Raw genomic sequence first — 18,638 nt, 5'->3', positions numbered from 1 at the left:
TGAAGCGTCTTCCAAATCTTCTGCACAAGGGATTTCCAGCCAATTGTCATTGTTGATAAGATCTTACCTTGTCCCTTCTGATTACTCCAGAATTCAGGGTATCATTCAATATGTCGTCCACTCCAGCACCTCAAGGGTTATTAGTGACAGCCGGCAAAGTCCATACGCCATTCAAGACTGAATTGTTGTCAGCAATGGGATCGTCTCGATTCAAAGATGGACCACCTCATCTAGTCGGTATATTAGCTACCAAAAAAGATGACGCTAGGACATATGCCGAATTCACCAAGAAAGCATGTGAACAAATCGGTATAAATTTCGAGTTACGTCTCGTCGGCGAAGCGAGACAAGGTCTGGATGGTGAAGGTGTTGGAATCGATGTTGAAGAAGCTATCTTGGAAGCAAATGACGATTCTCATGTTCATGGTATAATGGTCTATTATCCTATCTATGGTGGAAGACAAGATCAATATCTGCAGTCTGTCGTTTCTCCTCAAAAAGATGTTGAAGGTTTAAATCATCAATTCTTATTCAATCTTTATCACAAGTGAGTTTTTCTGTGTCTTCTTCTTCTTGACCGCCCGAAAACTCTCTTGTGGACATGATTGATAAAATGTAATGGTAGCATTCGTTTCATATCACCATTGACACTTCGACCAATCCCATCATCTCATTTACCTACACCTTTATCTAAATCTGCTCAAACGGACGACGCGCCCGAAGGAACAGTCAAATCAATTTTACCATGTACACCTTTGGCCATCGTCAAAGTACTAGAACATCTGGGTGTCTATAACAAAATGCTGGAATACGGTGATAAAGCTCGTGGGAAAGTGATCACAGTCATCAACAGAAGTGAAGTTGTAGGAAGACCATTAGCTGCTTTGTTGGCCAATGATGGTGCAAGAGTCATAAGTGTTGATATTGATTGTAAGCCTCATCCATCCTCATTGTAAGAATCAATATTCTGACTCTATCATCAAATTATCTCAGCAATTGTGGAATTCTCAAAAAGACCATCATTATCCACTACTACATCAAAATTCAATCCTCACCATATAACGACACCATTACCTGAATTCACTTTAGCTCAAGCGTTATCAATTTCAGACGTTGTCATTTCTGCCGTACCTGTATCTTCTTACAAGGTCCCTACTAAAGATCTGAAAGATGGTTGTGTATGTGTAAATGTTGCTGGCGAAAAGAATTTCGAAGCTGATGTGAGGGAACGAGTGAGTTTGACATTGACTATCACTACTTTTTTTTGAGGGGACGAAAACAATATCTATTGTTAAGATCAACGCACTGACTTTTCTCTTTCCCTTATAGGCATCCATCTATGTGCCCTCAGTCGGAATGATGACTATCGCAATGTTACAAAGAAACTTGATCAGATTAGTGGGTTATCAAGATATGCTTAAATCAGCTGGATTATGATCTAGCCCATATTAGGTGTGGAGGGTCACATGGGGTTTATATGCCGGGTGACTCACTGGAAACGTTCTCAGTAGTTTCAAGGTTGAATGTACTTAGGGGAAATTGATAGACGATTCATAGAAGATCACTTGGTCGAATTATGTTATCAACTAGTTCACGACAATCTTTGATGAAGGAGACTTTAACTGGTATAATCAGGCATTTTTGGCATTCGGAATGACGTGAAGTGTAAACAAGATAACAAGATTGAAATCTCTTGCATAAACATTAATATAGTTCATCCACCATCTTGGTTTTATCTACTTCTGACTGCAGTACTATTCGTTAAAAGGGGAAAGGGGGAAGAGAAAAGAAAAATCAGAAAGATATTAGATGCTTTAGAAAGGGCATTATCTCGTTTCGTATGACTTGAATGAAAGGGAGATGTTCCGGATCAACTAGAATTGATTGGAAGAAGAGGTCGGTGATGACTCGATTGATTGAGGAACCGCTTAAAGGGTCTTTTCGTCTGTATGGAGGATATATCAGCCACAGTTGCTGGCACTATACAGTACCAACGGTGGTACGACTATAAACTCACGCTCAAAGCTGGAAGGAGCAGTAGTTCCAGCAGGGTTGAATCCGGAAGAGGTCTCTTTGGTGAATGGGTTAGAGTGACCGGTGGTTTGTTGGGACTTTTGCTTGACGTTTCCAATGACAGGTCGGAGGACGTGGTAGTAAAGGGTCTCGGCACCTCGAGTAGCGGGAAGCATGACTACGTGTGAAAACCGAAACAGTTAGTATATGACAACTTTCTGTATATGTATAGGACGCTATACGGAAGAGGGTACGACGGGATGATACTCACGCCAGATGGTGAAAAGAGTCTTGAAAACAAAGTACATTGGGACCCAATAAAGGATAGCTCGAACACCAAGGGATTCAGCCAAGTTGAGCGAACCGAAGACGACCCAGTAAGTCAACCATTGTTTGTCATCGTTTGATTGAGGAGATTCAATAGCTTGGATAGATAAATATGCAGGTAAAGCCCATCCGATGAAATTGGAGACGGGTTGAGCAAGGCCGAGGAAGTTGAAGAAGATCAAAACGACGGAACTAAATAATTGGACGTACAAACAAAATCAGCGAATGAACAGAGCGCGGAATTTGCTAGAACATCTGATGGGATCTCTCACATCGAAATGTGAAAATGAAAGTTAAAATCAGAACACTTACGAGGCAGCTAATGAGAGAACACCATAAGCCTTAGGGACCTTGGTTTGTTGTTCAATGTTTCTGAGGAGAGGGTATTTGTTGAGCTACAAAGCGAGTTAATCAGCAAAAAAAGTCTTCACTGTGAGAAGAAGCGGTGTAAAGCTACTCACTTCAGCATCAAGAGCGTTAACTTGCCCAGTAGCGAATTTGGAAGCTTGTTGGGTGTAAGGGTGGTTGAGGAAGTTTTGTTTGATTTGTTGAGATTGGGTGTTGGCAGCCATCTAAAGAGGATAAAGGAGGTCAGTCAAACGATGCCTGGTATGTGTCACACGAGCGATTAATATTCGAGCTCTCCCGATGATGTGAGAGGCTACAAATGGCAGTGAAGAGCGTGCAGGTAGTATGTCCAGTGATCTGGATGATAGCAGGTCATGTCATGGAGAATGATTTTGAGAACAGAATATGACGTATCATATCGTTCAACCTGACATCCCTCCATGCGTGTCCCTTCGACGTGGATTGTACGTGCATTTCCACTTTACACTGGAGGATCGATATACGAGGATGTCACTCACTGTGTCTATGTTATCTTTGTTTGGTGACGGAAGAAGAGGTCAGATAAACTGATTAGTATAAATTGATTTGATATGATATCGAATTATATGAAAGAAGAGAGAGAGGGATGAAAATCAATCTTGGTTTGGTAACTGTTATATGCAGAAGGGGAGGGGGGGGAGTGTAGGGTACAGGGTAATTTTCGCAGTGGTTGGCCTTGGGAAAACTGGCTACGTGCATATCAACCAGGATTATTGATTGATTTAGTTTATATGAGAGAAAATGTCGTCATTCCAACTGGTGATTCATCACAAAGTGCCACTTTATGACGTATTTTTGGGAACCCAATTCGGTGTTTCGGCGGTGTGTAAAAGAAAGGAGAGCGTGTGTGATTTTACCTTTTGATGCGTGCAGGGTACCAAATGGAAATACATATATACGGGATAGATCTCAACGAAGAGGATGTACCAAGTATGATGTAAGCTGACCATTCGACTGCTCATTGCTTAATGCTCACTGACCGAACATGGTATATACATTCATAAGCATTGCAGACATCGGCAATTACCATTATTGACCATAGGTGTTCCAGCATCATGCATGATACACCTTGTGAATTACAGATCAATAACTGACGATATCGCCTACTACAGCTAAAGTATTGACGATATCTCTCATAATCTCTAGATATCCATCCGAGGATAGGCAATCCAGAGTGAAAGGAAAAAAAGGTTGAGTTTTTTTAAAATGGATAAAGATATGAGGAAGTCCTCTTCTTCTCATTACCGCAAATCAGCCATTGTCAGTTTCATGATCATAAGACATAGATGACTGATGATTGAAGGGAAAGGGAAACGAAGCGAGACTCGACCACACCTGAGTTGCAACGTTGGAAAGGTCTACTCGTACCTTAGAGTGACTGTGAGAAGATTCCCAATGCGTTGATCGTGTCAGTCCATGTTGCCCACATCTCATACGAAACTAAATTCATTGAGAATCGCGATTCAAGCTGTCATCAAGTGATCACGAGTGATGGTGCTTTGTACGATGTACGAGATCGACTGATATTCCCATGCGAATCGCACTACAGGTTCAGCTGTCGCTTTACCTTTTTGTTTTTGAGGGCATTCATCGATCTAGACAGGGCAAAAACGGGAGAAAAACGGGTCTAAATGATATGGGCCATCGTAAGATTTGGGGCTAAGCAACGAATGAGAAGAAGATATCGTCGATCACACCATGTTAAATGATCTTGACGACTTGATCCGCGTGTATGCGAGGCAAATTGCAAATGAGTCTACAATGAGAGCGCCTTCCTTTTGGAAAAGGTGCTGGACGAGAACACGATAGGTCAGAATATTCGTATATCCATTCTCATATCTAATCTATTTTATCTACTATCCAAGGGGGGAATCAACGATTTATCAGGAGAACCACGATAACAATTTTAGTATAAATTAACAGAAATTCAGTTGAGATCTCTCTTGTGTAGAAAAGGTACGACAATACCGGAAGATTTAGAAGGGGGAAAAGATAGGGTGACGTCATATCGCTTCTTCCGCGTGGTCGATTCAGAAAAAGGAGCATACATTTGTTATTTAGTTTATCACAAACTTCTAGCTGTCTATCATCTCCTGTCTATCAGACTATCAATTTTGACAAACCAGAGAGAAAGAGAAAGAGAAAGGGAGAGAGACCGTTATACGCAATGACACACCAACCTACATCAACATCAACAGCATACAACCCTGCTCCTTCCACACTCTCAAACGAATCCCAAGAAGATGTCCCTCCTTCTATAGTAGCTGCTGGAACTGCGCTTCCTTCAGCCCCTACCCAACCTGTAGAGCCTCAACAAGGTATGTACATCAATTGAGGCTTTTATCCACTTGGCACTTCCCTTGGATGGACACCATTGTGAGTATAAGAGCTGATTTCGCGATGATATAGCCGCGACTGCGCCTGGAACTGGAGGAGTAGTGGAAGATACAAGTGGGCAAGAGAAGATATCATTTAAAGATCAGGTCAGTCATGTTTGCCTCGCTTATATTGACGTAAAGAGGGAAGACTGACGATGACCTCTTCACTCGTATACTCTTAATATGCTTTGTTTATCACGCCCGACTACCTCCTTCATGAACTAAAAAATACAACACATTCCTCTTATCCTGTCCTTCCCCTGTCTTCTTCGCCATACCGACACATAGGTCAATGGGTACGCGAAGAAGTTCGCAGGAACAGTCTTCCGTAATGAGGGCGAGAAGGACTTTGGGGAAAAGAAGTTGGATGGTGAAGCTTAAAGTCAATGATTGCTGTCCTCGATACAACAACCTAATCAAAGGATGGGAGAAAACCCTTCATTCCCATGTAAGGAACAATAAAATACAGTCACATGTTTATAGCATGCCATTATAATAACTAGGGTAATATCCCTTTCAACTCAATGTATAGAATTATATGTCAAATGGTCGCCAAAACTTAGCATAAATAAAAATCAGCTTCCTCGGCGTTCTCCATTCCATCGAGATGCTCCTCGTTTTCGAAGAATGTTCCAATTCGGGTACAATCTGGCCATACAAAATAAGGCGATGCGTTCGAGGTTATTCATGCGTTAACAGTCATGCACGACGATCAGGTGGGTGACATGCTGGCAAAGTCGTGGTTCCTGTTCTGTGAGCTGTGTACGGTATCTACGGTGTTTCATATGACCATCTCATGCGTAATATATATGTGCTGAGTAAGAATTAAGAATAATTTTTCTATGTTTATTTTTGAATAATCTCCATATTATACAAAATAAGTCTATCTAAACAATTCCATTTAAATTGTCCGTGTTTGTTCGAAGTCAACTCACATCCGCACAATATGACTTCCAATAACAGTGTGTATAGTTCAACTAGACACGCGCCTTCGTATAAGACTTCAGCAGATCTTTTGGGATGAGACGGTTATCTAACCCGTTTTAAAGCAGGTCCCAGGATCGTTTAGTAGTTGTTGTATTGGTCACCGTTATGCCCTATGTTGCCATCATTAATCAGTAATCGCCCATGACATAGTATTGGGATCGAATAAGATATGATGATGTAGAATCACTCACAGTGCCTGTACAATGTTCATTGGAGCTCGTTGGTATGCAAGAAAGGTATCTACACCATTCACAAGCAGCGTTCTGCACAATTCGTAATTAGCATGAATAGACCCCAATGATCACACTTCACCACTTTACTGCATGCAGGGGTGGGAGAAAGGAAACTTACGGGATCATCAGTATCTACCAGAATATAACAATTGATCAGCTTAGGATCAGCGAGGCTTTTTATCCTGGTTAGTAATATTAACTCACAGAAATTCTTGATAGTCAATACAAAGGCCAAGATGGCCAGCACGAACGCTATGACTCTTACAGCCCAAAGTATATATCGATGTCGCTTTGTTTCCGATATGGATGGGTACAGTATAACTCCAAGCAAGATACCCATTGCCCAGCCCTAAGACACGGAATGAGGTTTAGCATTGACTTTGACTGAGACTAATTTTTGCCGTATCTGCTCTGCATGTAGGTATATCGTCTAGGGCGAAAAGGAATTGAAGGGAGAAACTTACACCAAGATGAGCTAAACCATCTACTGCATTTGGACTAACTAACAGTCAGCTGGAACTGTCTCCGAACGAGTACCACAGCGTGAACTGGATACTCACATATAACCTATACCGAACCCAATGAGGAATTCTAAAGCTAGTAAAAATGCCTATTCCGTGCCACTCAGCTGATGTTCCAAGATCCCAGCGCCATCACACCACAATGAGGTCATTCTAGCCGGACACTCTCACTCACCTTGAGTTTAGGTCTTTCCTCATATTTCCAATGTAATATCAAGTCGACCAATACACATGCGTTCTGTCAAGATACCGCACACAAGTCAATTGCGTTACCACATCATCGAAACCACGACAAGAATTTTTCCCAAGAAGGTGTAACGTGGGTACGTACAGTTGCAAATAGAGCCCCACTTGCTCCAACAGACGGTATACCTGTTCTTGTGAAATTCCCACCAAGGACAAAGCCGTATATTCCGCCTGCCATGTATACTATCAAGAATGGTATCGTTCCTGTGTATTCACATGGTCAAATCAGGTTCAGGAACGTCTGATCGTCCAATAACAGCAGATCAACTTACCCATCTCTCGTTCGACTTGAGCTCCGGCAGTGATTTGTGCTAGCATATTGAGGATCAAGTGGATAATACCAACATGAAGAAAAATGGGATAAACAAATCTCCAGGATTCTATGATTGATGCGATGGTTTGGATTAGCTTGGCTCCACATGGGGTCTGGTGATAAGAGACGTATCACTTACGATCTGGAGCTTGTCCGTGAAAACCCCCATGACCACAGATCTCTTCTATACTACAAGCGGTTGTAGGTGTACTAGATAAAGCTATCAGTGAAGACCTTTTCGAGACTTGATCACTGGGGTAGTAGGGTAGTAGTGATTGCAATATAGCTCACCTCGAAGTATCGTTCAGACATGCTAATTCGAAAGTGGGAGGTAAGGCATCAACGTTCTTCATGCATGGTGGAAATCTTGCTCCTATGTTGATAAGAACTTCGGAAGATGGTCCGATCTGTGAAGTTCATGACACCCATTTTAGCTTTGATTGTCACTATTATTGAGAGATAGAGAGACAAGACATACCATAGGATTGAAGCTTGGCTGATGAACGAACAGATGATTATCAACGAGACGTCTGCGTTCTATGTCGGAAGATCACTCACCTTTGCCGCAATAGGTGAGCCCATAGCTTGATAATTTGCAACCAGCTCATATACCATCAAACCTGTCATGACTGTATCATAGTATGTGAGCTCTTTGGCTCATGAATAATTTGTGGATAAGTTACAATTCTTCTGGCTCATGAAATCCCAGATATCACTATATCCCATTGACCCTCGTTGAATCTCCTCCGTATCACTTCCCAATGGCGACTTCACAGCAGATAGCATAGAAACAGCCAGACAGATACCGACTCACCAAGTGCCAGACCCCAAGCAGCCACAGGCCATCTTTGTCCTCCTATACCTCTTCGTTTCCTCTCTATAGCTTGCTCAATTGGGTATTGACCATTTTTCACTCCAAACAAAGCCAGGAGTCTGTCTAATCCAGTTGGAAATAGTAAGAAATCATAAAGGTTATTTGGACCTCTTATATTCATTCCTCCACCACCGTTATTCTTGCTGGGTGGATAAGGATAAGGTGATTCATCATATCCTTCCCCCGATCCTCCATATTTCGTATTTCCAAACCCATTGGAGAATCCATATGGATATGGATCATCTATTCCTCCACTTGAATGTGGATTTCCGACTAATCCCATCTCAACTTGATCAATTTGACCTTGACCCTGGCCTGATCTCATACCACCAGCACCTAAAACCGTTGAAGCAGGACGTGGTTTATCAGAATGGTAATATTCACCATCTTCATCTATATAACTTAATCCACCATATGAAGGTGCTTTATCATTATGCAGATGTCGTTGATTCTGGTGTTGTGCTGAAAGTGGTATGTGTGTAGGTTGAGGTAATGGAAAGTTATTCGAGTTTGAGTTTGAGTTCGAGTTTGAGTTTGAGTTTGAAGGATGATTGGAATGATATGGAAGTGATCTCTGCGAAGCTGAATCCCATGGACCTAATGAAGGTGAGATTGAACGTAATGGTTCTTGTTGTTCATATGGATTATCATATCCGTATTGGCCCTCACCTTGATGATCAAACCGAGTGGGTGCTAATAGACCTACATCGCCTTCATCTATACCTTGAGATCTACGATATTCTCTCATTATCTCTTGGGCTTCACTATCCCCTAGTATCTCTCCTGGATATCGCCTGTTGGTGGGTTCAGGTAGTGTCGTCCCGCTGTCAGAGGAGGATTGATGGGGGTAAGAGGGCACTTCGGATGAAAGATATGGATCTGAAGAAGCATGGGAAGGGTTGTCAAGCGGATAAGGCGTGGAAGCGAGATTGGGGTTGGGACTGGGATTGGGTCGTGGACCTCCAAGTGGCATTTTGTGGAAAGAGTAAAGTTGATTGATTGTATTATGATCTGGGCTGGTTTGATCGATATGACCTCAACTTGATTATATAGATATGGTAAAATGCTTGATACCTGATTCGATTTTAGCAAGTCGTTCCGTACATCAGTATTCGGTAGAACCTGCTTGTCGAGTTGCACAGGTCATGCAAAGTAGTTCTTGAAAAAAGGCAAAACAACGCACAGCTTGTTTTCGGTTAAAAATAAAAAGGTAGTTGCGCAGCGTATGATCTAGGTTTTTTACTGAATGATTGTCAGGTCTTCTACTTTTGTGAGATGATCAAGGTCGGTCGCGCGGAGGGGGTAGATGGGAGGTGACTACTTGATTTACTATCAAATCCTTTCATGATCACCGTTGTCATCGCGATGCATGTCATCCCACATTCACTCATCTGATAATTTCACCTTTTTTTCCATTGAATCCATTGAAAAATCGTCGAAAACATGAAACTCACGTCCCTTTTATAAATCGTCATGACATCATCCCCCCCCTCTAATCTTGTAAGAATATTACATAATAGATAACACGTGTTTGTCTACAAGATAAGCATTTGAATGGGCTATCATTCGTATTTTTGATCGATTCTTATATCGATAATAGTAATGTCTTTTGCAACCTCACACGAAGAACAGGAAACAATAGGGTCAAATCACAGAACCAATAATCAGTCCTATCAGATATCCAACCAGAAAAAACAATCAATCGATATGCCGTCGAAAAACCCTCAAACATCTTTGAATCACACATTGGTAGCTATGCCTTCAAGAGATCAATCAGATCGTGCAGAAGCCTTGTTATCATTGTCAATAGCATTGATAGATTCGTCATGTGATGTATTAAAATCACATATAACGAGTGATGAACAGCTTACTAGACAAAGCACTTTGATGCCTGGAGGTACACTAGGGAAGCATTTCAGGCATGTGAGTTAACAATGCAATGAGCGGGTCGTGGTGGCGGTGATGAAGAAGTGGAGGGTGTCGGGCAATGAAAGCTGAACCCCTCCTGATTCTTAGGTTATAGAATCATTTCGAGCGTTTCTACTGCCACTTTCATCGTCTTCCTCCTCCTCAACAATCACCCTCGAGATCGATTACGATTCAACGAATCCAAGTACACGTAAACCGATGGCACGTTCAGTTAAACCCTGCTTAAGAGCATTAGAGCAAGTCAGGGACGATCTGATATCATGGGGAGATCAATGTCGCCGCTCAAGCTTGGCTGGGGATTCGAAACCAGCAGAGATCGGTACTGGCGTTGCTGGAGAGGTCGGCGTAAGGAGGAATGGATTAGCAGAAGCGATGGAAACAAAAGTTAATGTAGTAGCTATTACGCCTACTAGACAAACGATGGGTTCAACGATAGGAAGAGAGGTAAGTTATCACATTTCATCTTTCTCCTGTTTTGCTTTAAGCACTCGTTTTCCATTACTACGAGAAATCAAATAGAGAGAAGCTAAATTTAGGTGCAAAATACAGCTATGGTATTGCTCTTTACATGCGATACATCATTTCTCAATGTTAAGGACGATAGCGGTCCATGAACATGGATTGGAACTACCTGTAGAATTCGGTACTGCTCCTTCAACGTTGTTGTGAGTTGTGGGGATCCTCTTCATATCGAGAAACATCCATCATGCACGTGAGCTGACTCTGCTGATCTTAGATATAGGGGATTGGCATGGAAACCTCCTGTTGAAAATAGAGAGGTCAGATTAGCTGTTAAAGCGAAGCTGTGATTTCGTATGTTTGTTATGATGAGTACGTTGAGTTAAGTGGGTTCAATCCGTTAGTTGCATAAATAGAGATTTCGATGGGTAATAGAATTATCATGAACTTCGGAAGAGTTTCTCTTTAGATTGTTGTCATTACCGATATTTGTTGTTTCTTCCTGCCCCAGTGATATTCATTTGCATGTTCTCCCATTACGCATGTTCACACTGCATTTAATCGTTCCAAATACCTCAGGTGTCATGAAAAGGGTTCGTTTTTTGACGCATATCCGAGACATTGACGTAAATAATATACTGTAAGCACATGATAGGTATAATCTCGACTGACGTTGTCCCCGAATGCTTTCTTCATACTATTTATCAGTGATACTATTTGTCATTGAAAATCTCCCCTAAATATCTCTTGGGTAATTTTAGCGGCTGTGATTGTCCTTTTTCAGTATAGCTAGCTACCTGATATGTCATCAATAGACCAACGGCGATCTCTTCAACCTCAACTACTCCCAAATCGTCCATGTTTCGTAGGATGCTCTTTCGCTCTCGCTACTTCCTCGCCACCCCTCCTCTCAGATCATGTCATCAAAGGTCGATTGGTATGGTACCGCGAACAAATTGCGTCAACATCAAATTCCCTTGACTATTTCAAGTCTGTCAACACACCTTATCACTTCGACCGATTTCACGATATCCGAAGAGATGATTCAGGTCAAGAGTACAAGGTAAATATCGACCTGTTCAATATAGAGGGCCATCGTTTGATTTTGCGGTTGCCACGTAGGTCTCATGCACTCGAGAACAATTCACGATGGCCTGGATCGCAGGAATCAATGGTCACAGATTTCATGCTGAACTGTTATTCTCGGCTAAGACCGCAGAGGAGCCAGAAGTGGTCTCGCGTTATAGGCAACTAAAGACGGATCTTGTCAAAGCCGCAAAACAGGTAAGTGTGTAGCTTTACTGTATTCTTCTCGGTTCGTTCGCGACATCCATGTAGACGACTAACCCACAAACACTATGCAACATCTTGTTCGATTGCAGTGGTCGATGTTGTATGGTGAGTGAACGGCCTTAACATGGCTCAATCTTCCATGAGAATAAGCAATTAGTCTAGTCTATAATACTGATGGTTATATTCTTATCCATGATAGAACAAGTAGACTTGGCGATGAATTTACTAGAACAATACGAAAACTCTCGAATCGTCCCATATTATTGGTCATACCAATGGCCGTACGATATTACAGACTTAGAAATGGGGGATCTGCTTAATCCCGGCTGTGCGAAAGAGAAGCTTACATCACTATTCATATATGCTGCGCATCATCTTCTCAAAATATCTCCTCAAGGTTATCGTAATGATTTCCTAGAGTTTGCTGATATGTTGGGATGTCCTTCCCCAGATATCTGCAGACTTCCAGGGTTATCGTCATACGATGATGTACAAGAGGATCCTCCTGAATTGTGGCTAGATGGGGCTCGTTCCGTCGCAGAAAAAGCCCCCGAAGTACTTGCGATAAGGAGACGACACGCCTTCAGATAGAGAGTGGGCTGTCTTGCTTCTCTGCTGTTATGATCGTTCTGGGAATCTGACCTTGCCTTTTCTTGCAGGATACCATAACGATATCAGACCTGGCCCCTTTACGATGTCTACATCTCGTCGTTGTTAAATTTACTGCAAAATTCCGGAAATATCCAGTCTCACTCATAAGCTCTTACCTTCACATCACATCTGTTGTACATAATTCAATACCAAGATATGCGTTGTAAATAAGATTTGATGGGCTGTACATATGACTACATGCAAGCCTATATACAGCCACAACAGGGTACACGGATAATCATAGATGTGCAAATAACACGGCGTAAATGCATAAAATGCAGAGCAGCTTTGGTGCAGATCAACCTTTTTTTTTTTAATCAGAAAGTCTCCCTCTCGACACCATAAATTTGTTGACCGACTCTCCACCAATCACCCTTTTCACCGTTCACTGCGAATTTACCAGCATATTCGAATTCCAAAGGATGCAATCTTTTTCCAACGATAACTACTGAATGTAATGGATCACCAAATTCTTCATCTGATAATTTCGATAATTCAGTTAATGTACCACTTATCAATTTTTGTGTGGGTGTACCGATCCTAGAGAGTGATATTGCAAGTGTTTGGTCTGGCGGTAATAACGATATTGATCCTTTGTCTGTTTGTGGTCCTGCATTTGTTTCTAGTTCTGATTTGTCTGAGTCAGAAGGTGACGAAGGGTGACGAAGTGATTCGGTTAAAAGAATCTGTGAGAATGCTTGAGCTGGGTTCATAAATCTTGGTGGTTCATATATCAGTCGGCCTCTATGGTAATGGCCAAAATCAGTCAGCCAAATCCATTTGTCCATTTGTCCATTTGTCCATTTGTCCAGAACATCCATCCTATCCCAATCCCAAATCATCCACGGTACAGTTCATGATACATTACTCGTACTTGTATCTCCTGCCCAGTTTAGCTGAATTCAGATGCAGTCACTCACCGAGCCATATTCTCCTCACTTTGTTCTCTAACCTTTATATCTAACAGAACCAACGTATGCACACCCAGTCTCAAATTCTCCTCCAGACGATCATACCAGCTATCAGGTCTCCAAGTTTCGGTATAGAACACTAATGAAAGAGTTTGACCGAATGAATACATTTGTAAACCAGTCGAGCCTAATGCAGTAAGGATAGATGCGTTGTGTATTACTTCTGTCGGATGTCCAAGTGATCGTGCTCGAAGCAATAGGTCGGTATGGGTTGTAGCGCTATGTTCGAAATTATGAAGAAGAACAAAGGTGAACATATTGATTTTGATTAGCCTTCCTTCTCCTTCTTTTCGATGCCATTCTTGTGAGTTCTTTATCTACTCACCCTAATGGATCACCAACTACCAAGAATGCGACATCAACTTTATCTGCATCTTTCAAAATTTCATCCGCTTCCAATTCAACCAATTCTCTCGTTGCTGTTATGACTTCTCTACCATAGAAACCCTCCTATTTATCATATGCTCATCAGCGGCGGTCGAGCGGTCTCTTGGTTATCCCATTGCGATCTCAAAGTATGAGAATGTGAAACATACAAGTTTCTCTTTATCAACCATTAATATAGATGTGTAACTTTCTAGATAAACCCTTTCTGAACGTTTGACAGCCTATACAATCCATTAGGCGATACAGTCACCCACTTGTGTCTACCTAAATATACGGTATCTGTGGTGATTGGTCACGACAGAGGAGTCCTTGACTCTTTCATGGGAGAGGTCATCAGTATCGAACTCACCTCTAACCCCTTGACAGTTATATCCTTCTCATCGCTCAGTCCCAGACCGATAACGTAAAACATGACTTGTGACTATACCGTTGATCGGTGGTCAGTATATGGATGGGGTGGGAATGGAACCTTCACGGTATGCTTCGATGCGACAGGTAAAGTAAGTCAATGAACGTTTAAGCTGTGACATTCATTTCTTAAAGAACCATTTTGAACTTTTTTTATGGATGGACTTTTTAAACAATATTATCTTATCGCAAAAATTGATTCCGTTCCATCACGAACTCAACTCGGTCTGCTTTCTCGAACTACAAAACAGCAATTGATACAAGACAGAGTCCATGCAACTATGTCTTCTGTCAGAAGTGAGGTATGTACTGTATATATACATGTATAGATCAAAGATAATGAACGGTTTATTCCAAAAAGAATAAAGCGTTAACTAGTAACCAAACCAAACCAGCTGGCCAAGCAATAGCCAAAACTTCTCTCCAAGATTTACCTACTACACCATTCCTACTTCTCCACAACCAGATCGCAAATTTTTTACCTGTCTCCACTAATTGGATCAAACTACTTTTGTTGCTGCCTCCTCTCGAAGATGATGAGATTGCATAATCGAATAATGATTTTTCTTTTTTAGACGCTGCCGATGACCAGTCTGAGGTAGATAACAATCTTGGCATCGTCACTCTTCTTATGGGAGCTGGAGGTTGAATGGAATTGAAATTGGAGGATCCATTCGAGTTTGGGATTGCTGATGCCAATGAGAAATTCGAAGACGAAACTCTTCTTAAAGTTTGTTGATTGTTGGAATTACCTATACCTAGACCTAAAGGGAAATTCGATCCTTGAGGTGTAGTGAAACCCAATCCAGCTGTCTGACCATTTGAAGGCAATGGTAAAAAATAGGATGCGTTAGAATTCGTTGGTTCTCCTGGTGTGTTTTGATCATTTCCGTAATTGCTTGAAGATCGATCATTCATGTATATATAACTCGATCTTCTTGATACACTTGGTGTTGGTGATGATGGATCGAAAGGTAAATCATGATTACGACCATGACCATGATCGACTTCTACATCTTCATCCATTCTACCTAAACCAGAAGAGAATCCAGATAATGTCGGACGTTCGTCTACGAACGACATTCTTGGCGAAGCGAAAGGTGATACAGGTGCGGAAGCAGATGGAACTCTTGAAGCTAATTGCTCGGATGAAGGGTTTGACGTGAATCTCAATGGTCTCGGTCCCAATCCAGGTGTGGCTGACGTACTTCCAGTTCCAGGTAAATGTTGCGATGATTTTCTACTTGGTAGAGTCAACGGGACATGTCTATCAGTCATTCCTCGTCTTGCAGAAAGTGTAGGATTAGAAGGCATCGTTTCTGAAGATATCATCGCAGGCGACAATCTACTTCTCAAATCGCCATATATCCCACCTTTACTGGTAGATGACCATCTTTGCCACGCTGCTCGTATATTTGTTCCGAGCAAGTAAAGTATCGTAAGAATCGCCAGAGGAGTATAGACTCGATAGTATACGCCTAACTGATCGGGCAAGAGACAAGGTCGATCGGCATGCGTGACTGAACCAGCGTATGAATGTGGTTGTGGAGGTATAAGGGATAACAATTGAAACCCAGGTCTTCTTATACCAGTCGACGAAGAAAACGATTTTATAGTGACCTCCCTCACTCCTTGTGGATGTCGATGTTCACAGTAATCGTGATCATCTCCACTAAATACTATACTGGGTTGTAGAGCATCCAGCAGGAACTGAGACGTTTCACTTCCTAATAGATTTTGATATCCTGGTCCAGCACCTTTCAGTATTCTCCCCCTTTCTCTAAGTGGACCACATGTAGAAGCTTCGGGCCGGGCGAGAGGTATATGTGATATCAATATTCGAGGAGCTGGCGGCGGGTCTAGACCAAAGAGAGCTTAACAGTCAGATCTCGTGTCCTCTTTTTACTGAACATCGCATTCCGAACCACTCACTATCACCTAGATCCTTGACGAATTCGATAACACCACCTTCAACCCCGTCCCATTCACCAAATTGCATCTCCGCGGCATATCTCCTATAGTCCTCCTCAACCAGCCCCACAGCATCCAACATGATCAGACTATGATTTGCTATTGGTAAAATTGCGTTCGGCGACGAAAAATGATTTGCGTATCTGTCCCTGGAGTGTGGTGAGAATAGTCGATTTGGACCTAGAGGGATGTCATGGTTCCCCGGTACGAAATGCATTGGAACTGATGGGGGAAGTTGAAATATTGATCGGAAGAGATTATGGTAATTCTCGTATCTAAGTGGTTGGGATAAATTTAGCTTTCATCACGTCAACAGGATAGGTGTAAAAGGTGTGTAAGAGGTGTTCGTCGTGCGGGATCGGAAAGGTTAGGAACTCACTCATCGTCACTCATTACACCTCTACCACAATCCAACATATCTCCAACGACGATAACAGCATCTATCCTTCCTAATCTAGTCACAACATTCCAACTTTTTCTCATAAACAACTCGTCCATCTGCTGTTTGAACCAATTCACCCATGGTCTACTTCCTTCGGCATACGATAACACTGGATGGGGCACATGTGGATCGGCTAGCAGTACGACGTGGGTAGGGGCTTCTGATAATTGTTGATATGATCGACGAAGTATGGAATCGGGAAATCGACATGTTGATAGTGAGTGAAAGAACTATATGAGCTACCGAGTCAGCTGAATCCTGACGAATCTGGGAGAGGAGGACGCAAGGGAAGGGGAGGAGGGGGCAAGGGTAGAGCAGAGTAGGGCTGGAGAAGGTGGACGACGAGGCATTCGAAAGCTACGCGAGAGGAGATGGAGATGGGAACGGAGTGAGGATGGGAGGAGGGCGGAGGGACGGGGGGAGAAGGGGGGACTCACATCTCCAACCTGTGAGATTGGGTATAATCAGCAATAATCTCTTGGTCGCATGCCTCACTTCAATCAGACTCACCTCGAACCAAATGACCAATACTACCCAACCAAATCTCAAAGCCAGTAACTGAGTTGCCCTCGCTTTCAGACCTGATCTCCTCTTTCCATTCGACAGCAGACCTTTTTCACTGTATTCTCCAATGGAAGGTGAAGGCATTCGAGGAGAATCGAGCATCACACGATTAACAGCTTCTTTTTCTTACTACTCCAAATGTGTTTAAAAAGAATGTCTATTGTCTTATTGATATTCCTTGATATTCCTTGTGTAATTGCAAGAGTATCCAGTGAAGCTACCGACCAGCGACACGTCGGGGATGGAATGACGATCACGAGACGTGTAATATATCGTTAAGTGGAGTCGGAAAGGAGTCAAATAAGGTATCCTGCCTTTGGTTCTTCAAAAGTGACTTGATATTTGGTTGAGCGGATCGAATATGAAGACGTAGGTATGAACAATGTTCTTCATGAAATTACAACAACAAAAAGTAATTTTCGTGTACTTTCGCGAAAACAAATGATGAACTATATTAGCGTAAAACACGTAAAGGAAGAATAAAGGGGATTGGGAAGACAAGTGAGCTTGATTTCACCACCATAAAAGACGCGACGAACCCCGCTTTTGATTGTGGCACACATCCAGTACTGATCGACGAAGGATTACGGTATCCTAAACATCATTCGCAGGAGAGTATCTGAACGATTCATGCATATGTATAATACATACACAATGACTTGTATACATGATTGTGTAGTAGTATAGGACTGGGTACAGCTGCATATCGCTATGTTGAGTCGGATTCGATGCAATCCTTATCAGCTCCACTCCTACTGTACTTGTTTGTCATGATGGCAACAAAAACACTTCCCATCCGCCGAGACACGTTTTGGTCAGCACGAGCCTCCTTTGGGCATCGTCACAGCAAAGAAGAATTGATGGTGATGGTGGTGGTGATGGTGATGGTCGTGATGGTTTATGTGATGATCAAACATGGCCCTGACCCCCTCTGTGATTTTCGTCATTCTTATTTGTTTCTTTCTCCCCTTCGGCTCTTACCCCTTGCCTCGATCCCCCTGTCCATAAGTCTTCCATCAATCCGACTGACACTCCTTTCGCTTCATCTATATTGATTCTATAAGTCGTGTCTTCGATCAGAACGAATCATGCGAGGCGATGCATTCACTGATAAGGACACCCCCTGTTACACGTTTCTCCTCTCCCATCACCCTCAACTCTCACTCACCCCGGCCCCCTCTTTCCCCCCTTTTCTCCTTCTCTCTTCTTGTGATTATACGCTGCTTGCTCTCATTGTCATTTCATCCATTCATCACTCATTACATTCCTTCTTTCCCTCTCTAT

General features: G+C 42.4%; 8 protein-coding genes across 8 annotated transcripts; 4 read left to right on the top strand and 4 right to left on the bottom strand.

Moving 5' to 3' along the window:
* Positions 1-110: 110 nt before the first annotated feature.
* IL334_005947 (uncharacterized protein) lies at positions 111-1,437 on the top strand (the record flags this gene model as incomplete). Its single annotated transcript, XM_062937653.1, has 4 exons — positions 111-547; positions 626-930; positions 994-1,232; positions 1,330-1,437. 4 exons carry the CDS (start codon positions 111-113, stop codon positions 1,435-1,437), a joined length of 1,089 nt encoding a protein of 362 aa, XP_062793704.1.
* A 491-nt stretch (positions 1,438-1,928) lies between these two features.
* Positions 1,929-2,912, bottom strand: IL334_005946 (protein YOP1; the record flags this gene model as incomplete). Its single annotated transcript, XM_062937652.1, has 5 exons — positions 1,929-1,945; positions 2,018-2,191; positions 2,285-2,532; positions 2,653-2,735; positions 2,802-2,912. 5 exons carry the CDS (start codon positions 2,910-2,912, stop codon positions 1,929-1,931), a joined length of 633 nt encoding a protein of 210 aa, XP_062793703.1.
* A 1,982-nt stretch (positions 2,913-4,894) lies between these two features.
* On the top strand, positions 4,895-5,486 carry IL334_005945 (uncharacterized protein; the record flags this gene model as incomplete). Its single annotated transcript, XM_062937651.1, has 3 exons — positions 4,895-5,045; positions 5,137-5,210; positions 5,394-5,486. The coding sequence occupies 3 exons, from the start codon at positions 4,895-4,897 to the stop codon at positions 5,484-5,486; spliced, it is 318 nt and encodes a 105-aa protein (XP_062793702.1).
* Positions 5,487-6,148: 662 nt separating this feature from the next.
* On the bottom strand, positions 6,149-9,252 carry IL334_005944 (uncharacterized protein; the record flags this gene model as incomplete). Its single annotated transcript, XM_062937650.1, has 14 exons — positions 6,149-6,202; positions 6,284-6,355; positions 6,444-6,457; positions 6,530-6,674; positions 6,790-6,823; positions 6,886-6,935; positions 7,022-7,084; positions 7,178-7,296; positions 7,365-7,472; positions 7,545-7,615; positions 7,697-7,812; positions 7,884-7,901; positions 7,964-8,034; positions 8,220-9,252. The coding sequence occupies 14 exons, from the start codon at positions 9,250-9,252 to the stop codon at positions 6,149-6,151; spliced, it is 1,968 nt and encodes a 655-aa protein (XP_062793701.1).
* Positions 9,253-9,986: 734 nt separating this feature from the next.
* Positions 9,987-11,017, top strand: IL334_005943 (uncharacterized protein; the record flags this gene model as incomplete). The annotated part of the gene is made up of 4 exons (XM_062937649.1): positions 9,987-10,202; positions 10,296-10,652; positions 10,758-10,873; positions 10,945-11,017. The coding sequence occupies 4 exons, from the start codon at positions 9,987-9,989 to the stop codon at positions 11,015-11,017; spliced, it is 762 nt and encodes a 253-aa protein (XP_062793700.1).
* Positions 11,018-11,469: 452 nt separating this feature from the next.
* IL334_005942 (uncharacterized protein) lies at positions 11,470-12,551 on the top strand (the record flags this gene model as incomplete). The annotated part of the gene is made up of 4 exons (XM_062937648.1): positions 11,470-11,730; positions 11,790-11,951; positions 12,050-12,065; positions 12,160-12,551. The coding sequence occupies 4 exons, from the start codon at positions 11,470-11,472 to the stop codon at positions 12,549-12,551; spliced, it is 831 nt and encodes a 276-aa protein (XP_062793699.1).
* Positions 12,552-12,928: 377 nt separating this feature from the next.
* Positions 12,929-14,381, bottom strand: IL334_005941 (diphthine synthase; the record flags this gene model as incomplete). Its single annotated transcript, XM_062937647.1, has 5 exons — positions 12,929-13,355; positions 13,532-13,801; positions 13,908-14,032; positions 14,119-14,190; positions 14,319-14,381. The coding sequence occupies 5 exons, from the start codon at positions 14,379-14,381 to the stop codon at positions 12,929-12,931; spliced, it is 957 nt and encodes a 318-aa protein (XP_062793698.1).
* A 344-nt stretch (positions 14,382-14,725) lies between these two features.
* IL334_005940 (uncharacterized protein) lies at positions 14,726-17,456 on the bottom strand (the record flags this gene model as incomplete). Its single annotated transcript, XM_062937646.1, has 5 exons — positions 14,726-16,236; positions 16,310-16,623; positions 16,728-17,020; positions 17,228-17,236; positions 17,301-17,456. The coding sequence occupies 5 exons, from the start codon at positions 17,454-17,456 to the stop codon at positions 14,726-14,728; spliced, it is 2,283 nt and encodes a 760-aa protein (XP_062793697.1).
* Positions 17,457-18,638: the final 1,182 nt, after the last annotated feature.

The sequence above is a fragment of the Kwoniella shivajii genome, chromosome 8 (assembly GCF_035658355.1).
Source record: "Kwoniella shivajii chromosome 8, complete sequence".
NCBI classification, from domain to species: domain Eukaryota; kingdom Fungi; phylum Basidiomycota; class Tremellomycetes; order Tremellales; family Cryptococcaceae; genus Kwoniella; species Kwoniella shivajii.
This window is presented reverse-complemented; position numbering and strand designations above follow the sequence as displayed.